Below are 20,207 nucleotides of genomic sequence, written 5' to 3'. Positions count from 1 at the left end.
CCACACCAGGTGAACTAGTAACTAGCCTTCACCACCACCACCCCAGGTGAACTAGTAACTAGCCTCCACCACTACCACCCCAGGTGAACTAGTAACTAGCCTCCACCACCACAACACTCACCACCACACCAGGTGAACTAGTAAGTAGCCTTCACCACCACCACCCCAGGTGAACTAGTAACTAGCCTCCACCACCACCACCAACTAATGCCTCATCTCCTCCCCAGGTGAACGTAGCCGTGGACCTACGAAGCAACAAGATGCCCTTCACTATACCCCGCATGGGCACCAAGGCTGCCCTGGTGCCCATCTCCCTGCCCCTGAGCTGGGACGCCGCCGTACCCAGACTCTGGGAGGTCCGGGCACGGGTTGATAAGATGAAGGCAAGTAAATACACACTACATATATGTAAATAAATCAACTCACATACACGAAATGTGTGAAAAGTGAGAAAGTTTTGGGTCATGGCGGACCAGTTGGTTGTCCGCCTCCTTACTCTGGCTTGCTCTCTGAATTCGCATCACAATGTATGTATCTTTTTCTGTACCTGAAGTTTGGTTGCTGTATCCACACAGGGCTGGTGAAGTCATAGGGAAGCCAAGTCATTCTTGACTAATTTTATTTTAATTTTAACCCGAAGAGCGCGTTTTTTGGTAGGGCCGTTCATCCTGTGAGTGGACACACCGCCATAGTGACAGTATTGGGCAGCGCCACTCATCCTGTGAGTGGACACACCGCCATAGTGACAGTATTGGGCAGCGTCACTCATCCTGTGAGTGGACACACCGCCATAGTGACAGTATTGGGCAGCGTCACTCATCCTGTGAGTGGACACACCGCCATAGTGACAGTATTGGGCAGCGTCACTCATCCTGTGAGTAGACACACCGCCATAGTGACAGTATTGGGCAGCGTCACTCATCCTGTGAGTGGACACACCGCCATAGTGACAGTATGGGGCAGCGTCACTCATCCTGTGAGTGGACACACCGCCATAGTGACAGTATTGGCACCTCCAAGAGTGAAGTCCTCAGCGGTCAACTAGCCCCACAGGCTAGCACCTCCAAGAGTGAAGTCCTCAGCGCTCAACTAGCCCCACTGGCTAGCACCTCCAAGAGTGAAGTCCTCAGCAGTCAACTAGCCCCACAGGCTAGCACCTCCAAGAGTGAAGTCCTCAGCGCTCAACTAGCCCCTCCAGGAGTGAAGTCCTCAGCGCTCAACTAGCCCCACTGGCTAGCACCTCCAAGAGTGAAGTCCTCAGCGCTCAACTAGCCCCACAGGCTAGCACCTCCAAGAGTGAAGTCCACAGTGCTCAACTAGTCCCACTGGCTAGCACCTCCAAGAGTGAAGTCCTCAGCGGTCAACTAGCCCCACAGGCTAGCACCTCCAAGAGTGAAGTCCACAGTGCTCAACTAGTCCCACTGGCTAGCACCTCCAAGAGTAAAGTCCTCAGCGCTCAACTAGCCCCTCCAGGAGTGAAGTCCTCAGCGCTCAACTAGCCCCACTGGCTAGCACCTCCAAGAGTGAAGTCCTCAGCGCTCAACTAGCCCCACTGGCTAGCACCTCCAAGAGTGAAGTCCTCAGCGCTCAACTAGCCCCACTGGCTAGCACCTCCAAGAGTGAAGTCCTCAGCGCTCAACTAGCCCCACAGGCTAGCACCTCCGGGTCGACCAAAGTACTCTTCCACTCTCCCTCCTTCCCTGACGTCCATCGCCTGTCCCTGGTGGGTGGTCACCTTCCAACACACCAGACTAGAAGATGGGGAACTGCGATTAATGGGAGGGTTAACTCCTGTAGTTCGGCAGCTGGATCGTAGATGGCGCCGTCACATCCGCATATCCCTCTCAAGTACTATATAGTCATAATGGTTAGTGTTTTCTTATGATAATTACCTAACATTGCAGGTGCAGAGTGTGGGAAGCTTCTAAGAGCAGCATCTGTATTTAGCAGAAACTGTTTTCTTAAACTCAAATAATGTGGGGATTGTTTATAGTACTCATATTTATATTGTCTCTTAGGTGGCAACCCGTTCTCGCAAATTTAATAAGTCAATATTGACTTATTAAATATGTGCATAGGTGACATACTTAACATAATAGTTTCCCTTGAAAAGCTTCATAGAAAACACCGACCTTACCTAACCTACTTAGTATGTTAAGATAAGCATCTTATTGCTTCGTAATTACAATTATTACCTAACCTATAATAGGTATAGGTTAAGTAATAATTGTAATTACGAAGCAATAAGATGCTTATCTTAAGATACTAACAAGGTTAGGTAAGGTCGGTGTTTTCTATGAATCTTTTTAAGGGTATCTATTATGTTTAGTATATTACCTATGCACGTAGTTATTTTGCGAGAACGGGTTGCAGGTGGGCACAGTCCCTCATGTCCAGACAATGTCCTTCATTTATGCTGCACATTCTCCAACTTTGCTCCTCTGCTGTTGTTTCCATTCCGACGCTCCATGGGTTCTTTTAACTTAGAACAATTCTTGCAATTGGCGACTGGCTTTTTAAGCCATCTTGAAGAATGTGAGTTGTGGGGTGTGCCTGCAGTGTACACATCCACTTGCTCCTCTACCTTGTCACGGTGATGTTGTCTCATTATATCCCTCATTTGTTGACCAGACCACACACTAGAAAGTGAAGGGACGACGACGACGTTTCGGTCCGTCCTGGACCATTCTCAAGTCTATTGTGTCACACAATCGACTTGAATGGTCCAGGACGGACCGAAACGTGGTCGTCGTCCCTTCACCTTCAAGTGTGTGGTCTGGTCAACATACTTTAGCCACGTTATTGTGACTCGTCGCCTGCATCCCTCATTTGTAACTCGTCTTGGGGCTTAGATTTAATCCCCATAGTTTGTTAATGTAAGTTTAAACTGAGTGTTTTGCTCTGAGCTGAATACTAAAACAATTCATAAATATATTATATAAACAATTATATAAGGATTATATAATTATATAAGGATCATTATTTAAGTGTAAGTGATCATGAATAAAATATGTGAGTGCTAACTTGTGAAAAGTTCACAAGGTTATATAAAGGGTCACGCCATCGTTATGAAAGGTCCCTTAGGGGATGGGGAAATAAAGCTAGGATTAGGATAAGTAATCATGCCAGGTCATCTAGTTTCCAACAGAGGTCGTGTGGGACGAGGAAACCTCCCTCGGAATTAGAGAATTCTGGAGCATATCATTTTGTGGTGTGTCCTCCTGCGTTTTTTTTTTTTATTATGCACCCCATACCCATCCCGTGGGCGGTGGTGTAAAGAATTACAGAAGCACATAATCGGTTCAGGAACTGAACCCTCTAGTTCGTTTAGCTAAGCAAATAACAATCTTTTGACGCTAATTACAAAATTAGTAATGTTATATATACATGTACACATACTCATACATACATGTACATATATATACGTATACATATATACATACGCATACATATTTAATCATATTCGCAGATCAATATAACGCTACTGGGCCCCGCTGTGAGACCCACACTCACCTTCACCCCACCATCAAGGAATATTTTATTTTCGTCAGGATAAATCAGTTTATATGATAAAGTTCATGTTAGGTTTTATCTGAGTTTTATTTAATATTTTTGGGAAGCAAAATGGTGCCTGGTAGAGCTGTGATGTTACATTAGCCGCGTGACAGACATTCCTGTCTGTATGACACGTGACAGACACCATCAGTGGCTCCATCTTCTGGTCATTTAGAATTCAGCAACAAATTTTCTGAAGCTTGGAGTGCATTATCCTCAAGGAAATCACAATAGCCTGACGAAGCTAGTACAAGGTCTTGGGCGTCTGGGGCGTCTAAGGGTATGGGCTCAGTGCTACTGTCTTCCTCCCAACAGTTTATCAACGTGGATTATTTGCAATATGCATCATTCTTCGCAAAATATTTAAAAGAATGGTAGAGGTGGAGCCGAGCGGACAGCACATTGGACTTGTGATCCTGTGGTCCTGGGTTCTATCCCAGGCGCCGGCGAAAAACAATGGGCAGAGTTTCTTTCACCCTATGCCCCTGTTACCTAGCAGTAAAATAGGTACCTGGGTGTTAGTCAGCTGTCACGGGCTGCTTCCTGGGAGTGGAGGCTTGGTCGAGGACTGGGCCGCGGGGACACTAAAAGCCCCGAAATCATCTCAAGATAACAATCTCAAGATAACCTCAAGGTGTATGGTAGTGGAGTGGGGTTATCTTTAGTTGGATCAGGCCGTGGTTATTTGGAGTTATATTTGAATAGGAGACTGCTGTGAGTGCCCCAGTACTGTCCTGGGACCTCTTGTTTACCATATTATATATATATATATATATATATATATATATATATATATATATATATATATATATATATATATACATATATATATATATATATATATATATATATATATATATATATATATATATATATATATATATATATATATATATATATATATATAAATTTGAGGCCAAATTTATAAGAAAAATGGTCTGGGGTACGGGATGAACATAGGCTGGTCGGGGTCGCCAGAATTCAAAAGGGAACAGCGTGCCAAGGGCAGTTAAATATAAATAAAATCTTTAATATACACCATTATTCACTGATCTCTGGAAAATTAACAAAGATTTTCTGCTATTCATATCTTGCCTGTAATCCCCATGAAACAAAAAGTCCTGCCGCACCTTCAAAGTTTTCTAAAGCCCTGCTTCTTTCTCAACGTAAATGAGGGAAAGATTCCATTTTAAATATTTCGCACAGCCACGCTTCTTCCACTGCTAACCACCCACACGTCAGGGGGTAGACAATTTTATTTTTATATGAGAGAGACACGGAGAACGAGGCCGAGAAAGAGACAGAGATAAAGAGCGTCAGAGATACACTAAGACAGAGAGATACATACGAAAACATCGATGGTTTCAGACATAGTATGTAACCAGAGTCATTCAAATACAAATATATATTCAGGTAATGTACATACATACAAGGTGAGATACAAAAGTTGATGGATTTATAAATAGAGCTAGTACATACAATGCCTAAAGCCACTATTACGCAAAGCGTTTCGGGCAGGAACGAGAGCCAACGAGAGATTCAACAACAAGGAAACGCTAAGCTACGCATGATCTCCCCTCACTATCCAGCCCATTGTCCAACCCGTCCTCTTAAAAATAATGTCGCTTTTCGCTCGTATGCGCGCTATGGCCAAAAGTGGACGTAATTTGAAATGAAATCAACTCACAAAAGTGACGTACTGTTCCGTTTTTTGTTTGAGTCGTCCGGCTTACTCGGAAACGTTAGGAGAGGAAACTTTCCATTAACATTTTTCATAAAAATATAAAACTTTATGAGAATTTCCTGCCCACCTAACCTACCAGAAGACCCTTAACTCACAACCGTCCCGTGAGGGCCGGGCCTTGTAGGCGTCAGGGCCGGGCCTTGTAGGCGTGAGGGCGGGGCCTTGTAGGCGTGAGGGCGGGGCCTTGTAGGCGTGAGGGCCGGGCCTTGTAGGCGTGAGGGCGGGGCCTTGTAGGCGTGAGGGCGGGGCCTTATGGGCGTGAGGGCGGGGCCTTGTAGGCGTGAGGGCGGGGCCTTGTGGGCGTCCGACGGAGTGTGGTGCTCCATGGGATGATGTTTCTTCTGTCCATTTTGAGTCGTGCTCCTGCGGACTTGTTTACTAATTTTTAAGGATTCTATTTCTCTTCTTCCTGTTTCTTTTTTTTTTTTCCTATCCACCTCTTTTCCTTTCTGGTTGTTTCTTCCTTCCGACTCGGATCCGTTCTTGAATATTCTCTCCTTTGCCTTCTTCTGTTCTGATGCCGGTTGAATTGAGACGGCACTGAGTAACCTGTCCTCTTAAAAAGAACGTCGCTTTTGGCCGTATGCCCATATGGCCGAATTTGGACGTAATTTGAAAATGAAAATAAATTTGGGATTTTTTTTTTGTCAACAACAGTAAGTTAAGGGTCCTCTGATAGGTTAGGTGGGCAGGAAATTCTCATAAAGTTTCAAAACGTTATGAAAAATGTTAATTTAGTGTCCTAAATTAAGTCCTAAATGTCCCCTACGAGGCAGGGGCCTCGTAGCCTGGTGGATAGCGCGCAGGACTCGTAATTCTGTGGCGCGGGTTCGATTCCCGCACGAGGCAGAAACAAATGGGCAAAGTTTCTTTCACCCTGAATGCCCCTGTTACCTAGCAGTAAATAGGTACCTGGGAGTTAGTCAGCTGTCACGGGATGCTTCCTGGGGGTGGAGGCCTGGTCGAGGACCGGGCCGCGGGGACACTAAAGCCCCGAAATCATCTCAAGATAACCTCAAGATAACCTCTCATAACCTCTGCGCGTACGCCGGACGACTCAAATAGAAAACGGAACAGAACGTCACTTTTGTGAGTTGATTTCATTTCAAGTTACGTCCAAATTTGGTCATAGTGCCGCGCATACCAGCCAAAAGTGACGTTATTTTTAAGAGGACGGGTTGATCTCTCATCCATAGAACTGGTGTGGGAACCGACCTGTGAGATTTATATTTATTTAATTTGTGTGTGTAAATCACGAAAAATAAACAATAAACACGTGATTAAAAATGTGACAGTGTCAGACCATGGAGGAAAATTGAAACAGGAATTTCCTTAAGTACTTTCGTATATTAATACATCTTCAGAAGGAGTGATTTAATTTATATGAATTTATATAGAATTTATATTTACATTAATTTATATATTTCGATATATAAATATTAAATATTGCAATATTATCTGCATATTGTATTTAATATTAGTAAATGATGTCGGGTTTTCCTACGACTGGTGTGGCTATACTTCCATTATCGCAACTGTGCTATTCCACCCCCCTTCTTCCTCGGGGTTTTTCCTCCTAATCTTCATCAATCAATCACTTCTGTCTCCTCACTTGAGAATGAACCATGTAGGTTCGAAACATATAAATTTATATGCAGGCGAGGAGTCACAATAACGTGGCTGAAGTATGTTGACCAGACCACACACTAGAAAGAGAAGGGACGACGACTTTTCGGTCCGTCCTGGATTATTTCTCAAGTCGATGTATGGATCCTATGGAGCATCAACTTGAGAATGGTCCAGGACGGACCGAAAGGTCGTCGTCCCTTCACCTTCTAGTGTGTGGTCTGGCCAACATAAAAATTTATAATGTGTAATACACCATCCCATTGGGAGTCGGTCGGCCGAGCGGACAGCACGCTGGACTTGTGATCCTGTGGTCCTGGGTTCGATCCCAGGCGCCGGCGAGAAACAATGGGCAGAGTTTCTTTCACCCTATGCCCCTGTTAACTAGCAGTAAAATAGGTACCTGGGTGTTAGTCAGCTGTCACGGGCTGCTTCCTGGGGGTGGAGGCCTGGTCGAGGACCGGGCCGCGGGGACACTAAAAAGCCCCGAAATCATCTCAAGATAACCTCAAGATAATCCTCCTGCTCGTTATCTTCCTGCCCCGCCAGCAACGTTCCAGGATTTGTTCGGCGCTGCTACATGGCCGAAGTATTTTGATCTGTGTCCCGACGACCATACCCGCCCTGGGGCCAGATTCACGAAGCAGTTACGCAAGTACTTACGAACGTGTACATCTTTTCTCAATCTTTGACGGCTTTGGTTACATTTATTAAACGGTTTACAAGCATGAAAACTTGCCAATCAACTGTTGTTATTGTTATAAACAGCCTCCTGGTGCTTCAGAGCTCATTATCTGTTTAATAATTGCAAACAAAGCCGCCAAAGATTGAGAAAAGATGTACTGGTTCGTAAGTGTTTGCGTAACTGCTTCGTGAATCTGGCCCTTGATAATGTACATACCCGTCGACTCTAGGGTCACATTTCGGCGTCCTGGGTTACTTTTAACCCTATTCAAGCTGGCACGGGTGTGTGGTAGTGCCTCCTCACGAGGGTGGCCGTTCCTACTGCTCAGAATGTAACCCGTTCTCGCACTTTTGTAAAGTCAATATTGACTTATTAAATACGTGCATATGTGACATACTAATTTATTGTGAATATTTTAGTTTACCTTGGAAAGCTTCATAGAAAACACCGACCTTACCTAACCTTCTTGGTATGTTAAGATAAGCATCTTATTGCTTCGTAATTACAATTATTACTTAACCTATTATAGGTATAGGTTAAGAACACCACTAAAATATTCACAATAAATTAGTATGTCACATATGCACTTATTTAATAAGTCAATATTGACTGTAAGAAAGTGCGAGAACGGGTTGTAGAATGGTGCAACGTGAGTAAGGAGTTTGAAAGGACAACACAAGTACTTGTGAACAATGGCTATAGTAACCATCTTGGTTATCTTGAGATGATTTCGGGGCTTTAGTGTCCCCGCGGCCCGGTCCTCGACCAGGCCTCCACTCCCAGGAAGCAGCCCGTGACGGCTGACTAACACCCAGGTACCTATTTTACTGCTAGGTAACAGGGGCATAGGGTGAAAGAAACTCTGCCCATTGTTTCTCACCGGCGCCCGGGATCGAACCCGGGACCACAGGATCACAAGTCCAGCGTGCTGTCCGCTCGGCCGACCGGCTCCCCTAACCATGAGTTAAACATTACTATAAGACGACACCTGGACCGGTGGTACAACCCTGAACTCATTATACGAACGGATAATAGTTTCTACGAATGGTTTCTATGAACAGAAACCACAACACCGCTACTAAAGTTATATTACAAATCCACCATGCTCAGTGAATATAAGAAAGAGGACAGAATAATGACAGCAATAATCTATAAAGGAGTAAAAATCACACTCCCCCCCTAACCAAAAAAATATACATCATCATGTACCATAAATAAAAGAAAATCACTGACTTCCTCATTAAAAACAGCCCGAAGCCATCTGAGCACCGTCGGCAGCTGTCGACTGTGGTGTATATATGTATGTACACCTGCCTCCATGAAGGGTGAACGTGGTATGTATGTACACCTGCCTCCATGAAGGGTGAACGTGGTATGTATGTACACCTGCCTCCATGAAGGGTGAACGTGGTATGTATGTACACGTGCCTCCATGAAGGGTGAACGTGGTATGTATGTACACGTGCCTCCATGAAGGGTGAACGTGGTATGTACACCTGCCTCCATGAAGGGTGAACGTGGTATGTACACCTGCCTCCATGAAGGGTGAACGTGGTATGTATGTACACCTGCCTCCATGAAGGGTGAACGTGGTATGTATGTACACCTGCCTCCATGAAGGGTGAACGTGGTATGTATGTACACGTGCCTCCATGAAGGGTGAACGTGGTATGTATGTACACGTGCCTCCATGAAGGGTGAACGTGGTATGTATGTACACCTGCCTCCATGAAGGGTGAACGTGGTATGTATGTACACCTGCCTCCATGAAGGGTGAACGTGGTATGTATGTACACCTGCCTCCATGAAGGGTGAACGTGGTATGTATGTACACCTGCCTCCATGAAGGATGAACGTGGTACATATATGTACACCTGCCTCCATGAAGGATGAACGTGGTATATATGTACACCTGCCTCCATGAAGGATGAACGTGGTACATATATGTACACCTGCCTCCATGAAGGATGAACGTGGTATATATGTACACCTGCCTCCATGAAGGATGAACGTGGTATGTATGTACACCTGCCTCCATGAAGGATGAACGTGGTATGTATGTACACCTGCCTCCATGAAGGGTGAACGTGGTATGTACACCTGCCTCCATGAAGGGTGAACGTGGTATGTATGTACACCTGCCTCCATGAAGGGTGAACGTGGTATGTATGTACACCTGCCTCCATGAAGGGTGAACGTGGTATGTATGTACACCTGCCTCCATGAAGGGTGAACGTGGTATGTATGTACACCTGCCTCCATGAAGGATGAACGTGGTACATATATGTACACCTGCCTCCATGAAGGATGAACGTGGTATATATGTACACCTGCCTCCATGAAGGATGAACGTGGTACATATATGTACACCTGCCTCCATGAAGGATGAACGTGGTATATATGTACACCTGCCTCCATGAAGGATGAACGTGGTATGTATGTACACCTGCCTCCATGAAGGATGAACGTGGTATATATGTACACCTGCCTCCATGAAGGATGAACGTGGTATGTATGTACACCTGCCTCCATGAAGGATGAACGTGGTATGTACACCTGCCTCCATGAAGGGTGAACGTGGTATGTATGTACACCTGCCTCCATGAAGGATGAACGTGGTATATATATGTACACCTGCCTCCATGAAGGATGAACGTGGTATGTATGTACACCTGCCTCCATGAAGGATGAACGTGGTATACATGTACACCTGCCTCCATGAAGGATGTAGCCTTCAATCTAAGTACATAGGTATGACGTCGACCAAGCTGACGAGGCGTTTGACATGTCATCTTCAATCCGGTGCCCTCAGGAATCACATGAGACAAGCCCATGACATTACCCTAACAAGAGAAATGTTGAGTAAAAACACTTGTATAATAGACAAAACCCAAGATGTAAGAAGATTACAAATTCTTGAAGCAATCCACATAAAAATAGAACAACCTAACGTGAATACTCAAATAACGGAACATTACATGGTTAATCTTGGGTACAAGTCCAATATATCATCAAGTGTTCCAGTACTCATATAGTAATTACACAGTTCAGCATACCTTAGCCCAGGAGGGCGAAAGTCAGTCAGTATGGGACATTCTACAATATAATGTTCAAGAGAGTGCATGTTTTCTCTTTCACAAAGTTGACACATTGTGTACTCGACAGTTTCACAAAGTTGACACATGATATATTCTGACACTTTCACAAAGTTGACACATTGTGTACTCGACACTTTCACAAAGTTGACACATTGTGTACTCGACATTTGGGTTTTGAGAAAGCTGCCAGATACGTCTATATCCCAGGCGTATTCTGGCCACTATAACATCACATTGCCGGGTTCTTGTTCTATTAGTCCAATATGTGAATGTCTCCTCACGATATCTATCATAATATTTAATGCTACAACTTTCAGGTCTTTGAGAATTTGTTAGGTCGGTGAGATCTTCATTAGATATTTGTTTAAGTATTCTGTAAAAGGTTTTCCGTCGGCTTCGGGCTGTTTTTAATAAGTATTTCGGAAGTCTTCTTGGTTTTGTAGAATATGATCAGGTCTATGTTTTGGTTAGGAGTAATGCTTTTTACTCCTTTACGGACTATTTCTTTCATTATTCTTTCTTCTGTTTTATGTTTACTGTTCATGGTTGATTTGTAATATAATTTTATTGGAGGCGTTGTGGTGTGAATATTACAAATCAACTATGCACAGGGACCTGTACATAGTTGTTGTACCTGATCAACCAGGCTGTGACTCATAAGTCAGGCTGCGAGCAGCCGCGTCCAACAGCCTGGTTGACCAGTCCAGCAACCAGGAGGCCTGGTCGACGACCGGGCCGCGGGGACGCTAAGCCCCGGACGCACCTCAAGGTAACCTCAAGGTAAGGGAACATAAAAAAAGAAGAATAATGAAAGAAATAATCTTTAATAAATATATAGTAACTTTTATAAGCATTATAATAATTTTTTTGTGCCTTCAGGCCTCGGCGGACCCTGTGGTGGCGTACGGCCTGGTGTGGTGGGCGACACGGGTGCTACCTAGCTCCTGGGCCCGCCGCCTCCTCCTGACTCTCCACCGGCGTATCTCCCTTCAGTACTCATCTCTTCCTGGACCCAACACCTCTCTCCTGCTGGGCGGGTTAGTCGCCTGTGTGTGTGTGTGTGTGTGTGGGTGTGTGTACTCACCTAGTTGTACTCACCTAGTTGTGTCTGCAGGATCGAGCATTGACTCTTGGATCCCGCCTTTCGAGCATCGGTTGTTTACAGCAATGACTCCTGTCCCATTTCCCTATCATACCTGGTTTTAAAATTATGAATAGTATTTGCTTCCACAACCTGTTCCTGAAGTGCATTCCATTTCCCCACTACTCTCACGCTAAAAGAAAACTTCCTAACATCTCTGTGACTCATCTGAGTTTCAAGCTTCCATCCATGTCCTCTCGTTCTGTTACTATTCCGTGTGAACATTTCGTCTATGTCCACTCTGTCAATTCCTCTGAGTATCTTATACGTTCCTATCATGTCCCCCCTCTCCCTTCTTCTTTCTAGTGTCGTAAGGCACAGTTCCCTCAGGCGCTCTTCATACCCCATCCCTCGTAGCTCTGGGACGAGTCTCGTTGCAAACCTCTGAACCTTTTCCAGTTTCATTATATGCTTCTACAGATGGGGACTCCATGATGAGGCGGTATACTCTAAGACTGGCCTTACGTAGGCAGTGTAAAGCGCCCTAAATGCCTCCTTACTTAGGTTTCTGAATGATGTTCTAACTTTTGCCAGTGTAGAGTACGCTGCTGTCGTTATCCTATTAATATGTGCCTCAGGAGATAGATTAGGTGTTACGTCCACCCCCAGGTCTCTTTCACGCGTCGTTACAGGTAGGCTGTTCCCCTTCATTGTGTACTGTCCCTTTGGTCTCCTATCTCCTAGTCCAACAATGACATAACTTTACATTTGCTCGTGTTGAATTCTAGTAGCCATTTCTCTGACCATCTCTGCAATCTGTTCAGGTCCTCTTGGAGGATCCTGCAATCCTCATCTGTCACAACTCTTCTCATCAACTTTGCATCATCCGCAAACATCGACATGTAGGACTCTACGCCTGTAAACATGTCGTTAACATATACAAGAAATAGAATTGGTCCCAGCACCGATCCTTGTGGTACTCCACTTGTTACTGTTCGCCAGTCCGACTTCTCGCCCCTTACCGTAACTCTTTGGCTCCTTCCTGTTAGGTAGTTCCTTATCCATTCTAGGACCTTTCCCCCCACCCCCGCCTGCCTCTCGAGCTTGAACAGCAGTCTCATGTGCGGTACTGTATCAAAGGCTTTTTGGCAGTCCAGAAATATGCAGTCTGCCCAACCATCTCTGTCCTGTCTTATCCTCGTTATTTTATCATAGAATTCCAGAAGGTTTGTTAGGCACGATTTCCCTGTCCAGAACCCATGTTGATGTTTGTTCACAAACCTAATGTTCTCCAGGTGTGCAACCAGTCGTAGCCTAATTATTCTTTCCAGTATTTTACAGGGGATGCTTGTCAGTGATACAGGTCTGTAGTTAAGTGCCTCCTCCCTATCTCCTTTCTTGAAGATCGGCACGACATTTGCCTTCTTCCAGCAACTGGGCAATTCTCCTGACATAAGTGACTCATTAAAGATCATTGCCAGAGGCACGCTGAGGGCCTGTGCTGCTTCTTTTAGTATCCACGGTGATACTTTGTCTGGTCCAACTGCTTTAGTTGCATCTAGAGTTGTCAACTGTTTCATTACCTCCTCTGCTGTCACCTCTATATCTGATAGTCTTTCATCTAGGGTAACCCTTTCCAACAATGGGAGCTGCTCAGGCTCGGTAGTGAACACTCCATGGAAACTGGCATTCAGTGCCTCGCAGATTTCCTTGTCACTTTCAGTATATGCCCCCTCTGTCTTCCTTAGTCTTGTCACTTGGTCGTTCACCGACATTTTTCTTCTTATATGACTGTGTAGTAACTTAGGTTGTTTTTTCGCTTTGATTGCAATATCGTTCTCATAGTCCCTTTCCGATGTTCGTCTTATGTTAATGTAATCGTTCCTAGCTCTGTTGTATCTGCTTCTGTTGTCCTCTGTTCTTCGTCTTCTGTACTTCCTCCACTCCCGCCTGCTGGCCATTTTTGCTTCCTGACACTGTCTATTAAACCACAATGTGTGTGTGTGTGTGTGTGTGTGTGTGTGTGTGTGTGTGTGTGTGTGTGTGTGTGTGTGTGTGTGTGTGTGTGGATGTGGATGTGTGTGTGTGTGTGTGTGTGTGTGTGTGTGTGTGTGTGTGTGTGTGTGTGTGTGTGTGTGTGTGTGTGTGGATGTGTGTGTGTGTGTGTGTGTGTGTGTGTGTGTGTGTGTGTGTGTGTGTGTGTGTGTGTGTGTGTGTGTGTGTGTGTGTGTGTGGATGTGTGTGTGTGTGTGTGTGTGTGTGTGTGTGTGTGGGTGTGTGTGTGTGGGTGTGTGTGGATGTGTGTGGATGTGTGTGGATGTGGATGTGTGTGTGTGTGTGTGTGTGTGTGTGTGTGTGTGTGTGTGTGTGTGTGTGTGTGTGTGTGTGTGTGGATGTGTGTGTGTGTGTGGATGTGTGTGTGTGTGTGTGTGTGTGTGTGTGTGTGTGTGTGTGTGTGTGTGTATGTGTGTGTGTGTGTGTGTGTGTGTGTGTGTGTGTGTGTGTGTGTGTGTGTGTGTGTGTATTAACTCAGTACTCACCTAGTTGTGTTTGCGGGGGTTGAGCTCTGGCTCTTTGGTCCCGCCTCTCAACCGTTGAATGTGTGTGTGTGTGTGTGTGTGTGTGTGTGTGTGTGTGTGTGTGTGTGTGTGTGTGTGTGTGTGTGTGTGTGTGTGTACTCGTAGCCCATTTATTTGTGACTCTCGCAGTGAAGAAGTTTTCCTGACTGTCTCTCCAGCTTTCAGCCGTTTCCTCTGGCCATATTATTTTTCTTTTTGAATATCTTGTACGTTTCTATCATATCTCCCCTGATTCCCCTTTCTTCCAAGGAGAAGAAAGAGGAATCTTTCTTTAAAAAAAAAGTCCATTCATGGGTGTCAGCAAACAAATATCCACTAAACAGAAAAAACTTCTACGTTTTATTTTGTAGTAAATCATCAAATCAGATTTAATGTCAGATAGACAATGTTAACATTACCAATAAAAAATGAGTGGAAGTTCTTTGGCCAATACATAGACAAGAGACTCAACTTCAGCACCCACATACAACACATAGCCAAGAAAGTCTCAAAAACGGTCTTTAAACTCTAAAATCAGATACTTGATCCCCCACTCTGCTCTCCTCTCATTATACTCTATAATCTCATTATACTACACACTAATCTATCCCTATCTAACATACGGTATCTGTGCATGGGGTTCAACCACTGCAAAATACCTCAAACCCATCATCACTGAGCAAAAATCTGCTATCAGAACTATCTTGAGGTTATCTTGAGATGATTTCGGGGCTTTTAGTGTCCCCGCGGCCCGGTCCTCGACCAGGCCTCCACCCCCAGGAAGCAGCCCGTGACAGCTGACTAACACCCAGGTACCTATTTTACTGCTAGGTAACAGGGGCATAGGGTGAAAGAAACTCTGCCCATTGTTTCTCGCCGGCGCCTAGGATCGAACCCAGGACCACAGGATCACAAGTCCAGCGTGCTGTCCGCTCGGCCGACCGACTCCCGACTATAACAAAGTCTGTCCTCAGACAACACACAGCCTCTCTGTGTAAGTCCCTTAACATGCTAAACATACACTCACTCCACACATTCTCATGTGCTATTTACATGTACAAAGCATTGTTCCTAAATGCTAATCTTGTCATATGTTATCACAACAGTGCCATGTGGGCTCACAACAGTGCCATGAGGGCTCACAAAAGTGCCATGAGGGATCACAACAGTGCCATGTGGGATCACAACAGTGCCATGTGGGATCACAACAGTGCCATGTGGGATCACAACAGAGCCATGTGGGATCACAACAGTGCCATGTAGGCTCACAACAGTGCCATGTAGGCCCACAACAGTGCCATGTAGGCTCACAACAGTGCCATGTGGGATCACAACAATGACATGTGGGATCACAACAGTGCCATATGTTATCACAACAGTGCCATGTAGCCTCACAACAGTGCCATGTAGGCTCACAACAGTGCCATGTAGGCTCACAACAGTGCCATGTAGGCCCACAACAGTGCCATGTAGGCTCACAACAGTGCCATGTGGGATCACAACAATGACATGTGGGATCACAACAGTGCCATATGTTATCACAACAGTGCCATGTAGCCTCACAACAGTGTCATGTAGGCTCACAACAGTGCCATGTAGGCTCACAACAGTGCCATGTAGGCTCACAACAGTGCCATGTAGGCTAACAGCAACAGTGCCATGTAGCCTCACAACAGTGCTATGTAGGCTCACAACAGTGCCATGTAGCCTCACAACAGTGCCATGTAGGCTCACAGCAGTGCCATGTAGCCTCACAACGGTGCCATGTAGACTCACAACGGTGCCATGTAGACTCACAACAGTGCCATGTAGACTCACAACGGTGCCATGTAGCCTCACAACAGTGCCATGTAGCCTCACAACAGTGCCATGTAGGCTCACAACAGTGCCATGTAGCCTCACAACAGTGCCATGTAGCCTCACAACGGTGCCATGTAGCCTCACAACAGTGCCATGTAGCCTCACAACGGTGCCATGTAGCCTCACAACGGTGCCATGTAGACTCAACAGTGCCATGTAGCCTCACAACAGTGCCATGTAGCCTCACAACAGTGTCATGTAGCCTCACAACGGTGCCATGTAGACTCAACAGTGCCATATAGCCTCACAACAGTGCCATGTGGATCACAACAGTGCCATACAGCCTCACAACAGTGCCATGTAGCCTCACAACAGTGCCATGTAGCCTCACAACAGTGCCATGTGGATCACAACAGTGCCATGTAGCCTCACAACAGTGCCATGTAGCCTGACAACAGTGCCATATAGCCTCACAACAGTGCCATGTAGCCTCACAACAGTGCCATGTAGCCTCACAACAGTGCCATGTGGATCACAACAGTGCCATGTAGGCTCACAACAGTGCCATGTAGCCTCACAACAGTGCCATGTGGATCACAACAGTGCCATGTAGCCTCACAACAGTGCCATATAGCCTCACAACAGTGCCATGTAGCCTCACAACGGTGCCATGTAGCCTCACAACAGTGCCATATAGCCTCACAACAGTGCCATGTAGCCTCACAACAGTGCCATGTAGCCTCACAACGGTGCCATGTAGCCTCACAACAGTGCCATGTGGATCACAACAGTGCCATGTAGGCTCACAACAGTGCCATGTAGCCTCACAACGGTGCCATGTAGCCTCACAACAGTGCCATGTGGATCACAACAGTGCCATGTAGGCTCACAACAGTGCCATATGTTATCACAACAGTGCCATGTAGCCTCACAACGGTGCCATGTAGGCTCACAACAGTGCCATGTAGCCTCACAACAGTGCCATGTAGCCTCACAACAGTGCCATGTAGCCTCACAACAGTGCCATGTAGCCTCACAACAGTGCCATATAGCCTCACAACAGTGCCATATAGCCTTACAACAGTGCCATGTGGATCACAACAGTGCCATGTGGATCACAACAGTGCCATATAGCCTCACAACAGTGCCATGTAGCCTCACAACAGTGCCATGTAGCCTCACAACAGTGCCATGTAGCCTCACAACAGTGCCATATAATCTGACCAGAAAATTATCATTCTCTATCCCTCTCCTTCATGGGGAACAAAGAATTCTCTTTACTTTCACTTTAAATTGCTTGTCAACCCGATTTTGGTGGCGAAAATGGGTCGCCAAATCATGTTTGTTTTTTTCTCGGCCATTATAGGCTTTCATTTGACCTTTCCAAGCTAACACGATGGACGCTGAGGCGGGTAAACTCGTTACTGACTTACGCCAGGCTCCGCACTATTAGGTTACTTAAGGAGAGACTAACTTACGAGCCTACAAGAAGATAGGAAATACCAGTAATGTTGAATGACAACAAGGGATAGGAGAATAATATACAAACTTATGGAGATGTATGGCAGCCTGGAGTCCCGTCACTTGTGTTCCCGTCACTTGTGGTCCCGTCACCTGTGGTACTGTCACCCGTGGTACCATCACCCGTGGCCCCATCACTTGTGGTCCCGTCACCCGTGGTACCATCACCCGTGGTACCGTCACCCGTGGTACCATCACCCGTGGTACCATCACCCGTGGTCCCGTCACCCGTGGTACCATCACCCGTGGTCCCGTCACCCGTGGCCCCATCACTCGTCGCCCCGTCACCGCTGCTTTTCATTAAAGAAATATAAATCTAGTTTAATATTTCTATTGCTGTCCAAAGTGTAATTTCGCCGCTGGCGACAGATGGCGCCAGACTGTGTAATGGGGAACATAAATGAGTAATTTCGTGTGTTTTGTGTGCTGCTGATTGTTTAACACAACTCTTATCTCGTGTTATTGTTTGAAAAGGTTTGATCAAACAGGCTGTGTGGATTTAAGATTTCTGTTTGATCTTGATTTCAAATGGTCTTTCCAGCAGACAAAATTGGTCCAGTGGCCACTATTTGTCGTCTATTTTTGTCTCAGAAGAGTGTATTAAGCCTCTAGTTTTGAATTAGAACATTTTGTGGTGAACAGAACTTTAAGAACATGCTCGTGTTCATGAGGTCACTCTCTCCACGAACAAGACGAAGGCATACTCCCATCACAAGCGGAGAGCAAATGTGAATGGGTTGACCACTATCGGTACCTTGGCGTCACTGTCGGCTCTAACAAGGGGAAGAAAGAGGAACTCAGCCAACTCACAGGAACATGCAAAAGTCGACTCAGGGCACTGAAAGCTATGACCTGGAATGGACATGGAGTCTCTATTGCCGTGCTTAAAATGATGTACACAGCCTATGTGCGCTCCGTCATAGACTATGCCGCACCATAGTCTATGCCGTATGAGGTATGAGCTATGAGGAGAGACTACGGGAATTAAACCTCACTTCGTTGGAAGACAGAAGAATTAGGGGGGACATGATCACCACATTCAAGATTCTCAAGGGAATCGACAGGGTTGATAAAGACAGGCTATTTAACACATGGGGCACACGCACTAGGGGACACAGGTGGAAACTGAGTGCCCAAATGAGCCACAGAGAGAACTTTTTTAGTGTCAGAGTGGTTGACAAATGGAATGCATTAGGAAGTGATGTGGTGGAGGCTGACTCCATACATAGTTTCAAGTGTAGATATGATAGAGCCCAATAGGCTCAGGAACCTGTACACCTGTTGATTGACGGTTGAGAGGCGGGACCAAAGAGCCAGAGCTCAACCCCCGCAAGCACAACTAGGTGAGTACCAGTTTTGTGCACCTACTCCCAAAGCGATATGAAAAGGATCGAAAGCATTCAAAATGAAGTCATGACAATCATTCTTGGAGTTCCAAGAACTGCCAACACATCTAATCTACGAGAGGAGTTATCCCTTCCCAGTGTTAAATGCAGAATTAATAAATTGAATGTTAAGCTTGCAATTAGGATAGCCAGAGATCCCCATTACAATGATATTGCCAAGAAAAAACTGAGTTCTGCGCTACTTATAGGTGGAAACAGGAGAACCAAAAAATGGCATCACAGATCAGTCTGCTACCTGGAAGAGCTTCACCTGCTTGAGCAAGCCCGTGAGCTCCTGCCTGTAGAGAGGTTACCTCCCTGGGAGGATGACTCATGCAAGATCATCATCAATGAAATGGCAATGAAAAAGTCCAACATGATACCACAAGAAATGAGGCACAAGTATCTCCAGAACATTATAAGGAAGCCTGAGATGAACTAGATCAAATCTGCACTGACGGGTCATCTAATCCTATGGCAGGGCTGGTGCAGCATACACTGTAATTAGGAATAATGCCTTTCAACGCAGAAAGGAATCAAAAGCACGTAATGAGAACTATGCCTCTTTAACACAAGCAGAGCTAACTGCCATTGTTATGGCGTTAAGATTCCTTGAACGAAGCACTAATGGCGCAGTGATCTGCACTGACTCAAAAGCTGCGCTACAAAGCCTTAGTAAAAATTGGACAGAAAATCCTGCGATAGTCGCTGAGATCAAGAGAGCTGTGAGAGTACTTACCAATCAGGGAAGAGTCGTCAAGTTCCTGTGGATCCCCTCCCATGTTGGAATATGTGGGAATGAACGAGCAGATGTGCTGGCTGCTGAAGGCGCTGAAGGAGACCATATTGAATACTTCATACCCAAGACTCTACTACAAATTAGAGGTATTGTCAGGCAACATCACCGTGACAAGGTAACTGAGGAAAGGAGGATAGAAGCACAGACCAGTGAATGTATACGATGGTACAACATGGTTACAGCTGGCAATCCCAATCATTAGGGCCGAAGAGGAGGACGACGAGGGAGAGAATCAGTAATAGCGAGAATCCGTCTTGGATACAAATATCAGTCGACTTGAGAATGGTCCAGGACGGACCGAAACGTTGTCGTCCCTTCACTTTCTAGTGTGTGGTTTGGTCAACATACAAATATC

The 20,207-nt window shown here is 45.6% G+C and overlaps 1 protein-coding gene across 1 annotated transcript in view; it reads left to right on the top strand.

The window, feature by feature from the left end:
* LOC123769042 (uncharacterized) overlaps window positions 1–20,207 on the top strand; it is a 155,664-nt gene that overhangs the window by 89,265 nt on the left and 46,192 nt on the right. Inside the window, exons 2-3 of the mRNA XM_045759997.2 lie at window positions 228–383; window positions 11,588–11,745. Coding sequence (XP_045615953.2) covers window positions 228–383; window positions 11,588–11,745 — 314 coding nt within the window. The remainder of the gene's footprint in view (window positions 1–227; window positions 384–11,587; window positions 11,746–20,207) is intronic.

This window comes from Procambarus clarkii, chromosome 64 (genome assembly GCF_040958095.1).
Source record: "Procambarus clarkii isolate CNS0578487 chromosome 64, FALCON_Pclarkii_2.0, whole genome shotgun sequence".
Classification (NCBI taxonomy): Eukaryota; Metazoa; Arthropoda; class Malacostraca; order Decapoda; family Cambaridae; genus Procambarus; species Procambarus clarkii.
This window is presented reverse-complemented; position numbering and strand designations above follow the sequence as displayed.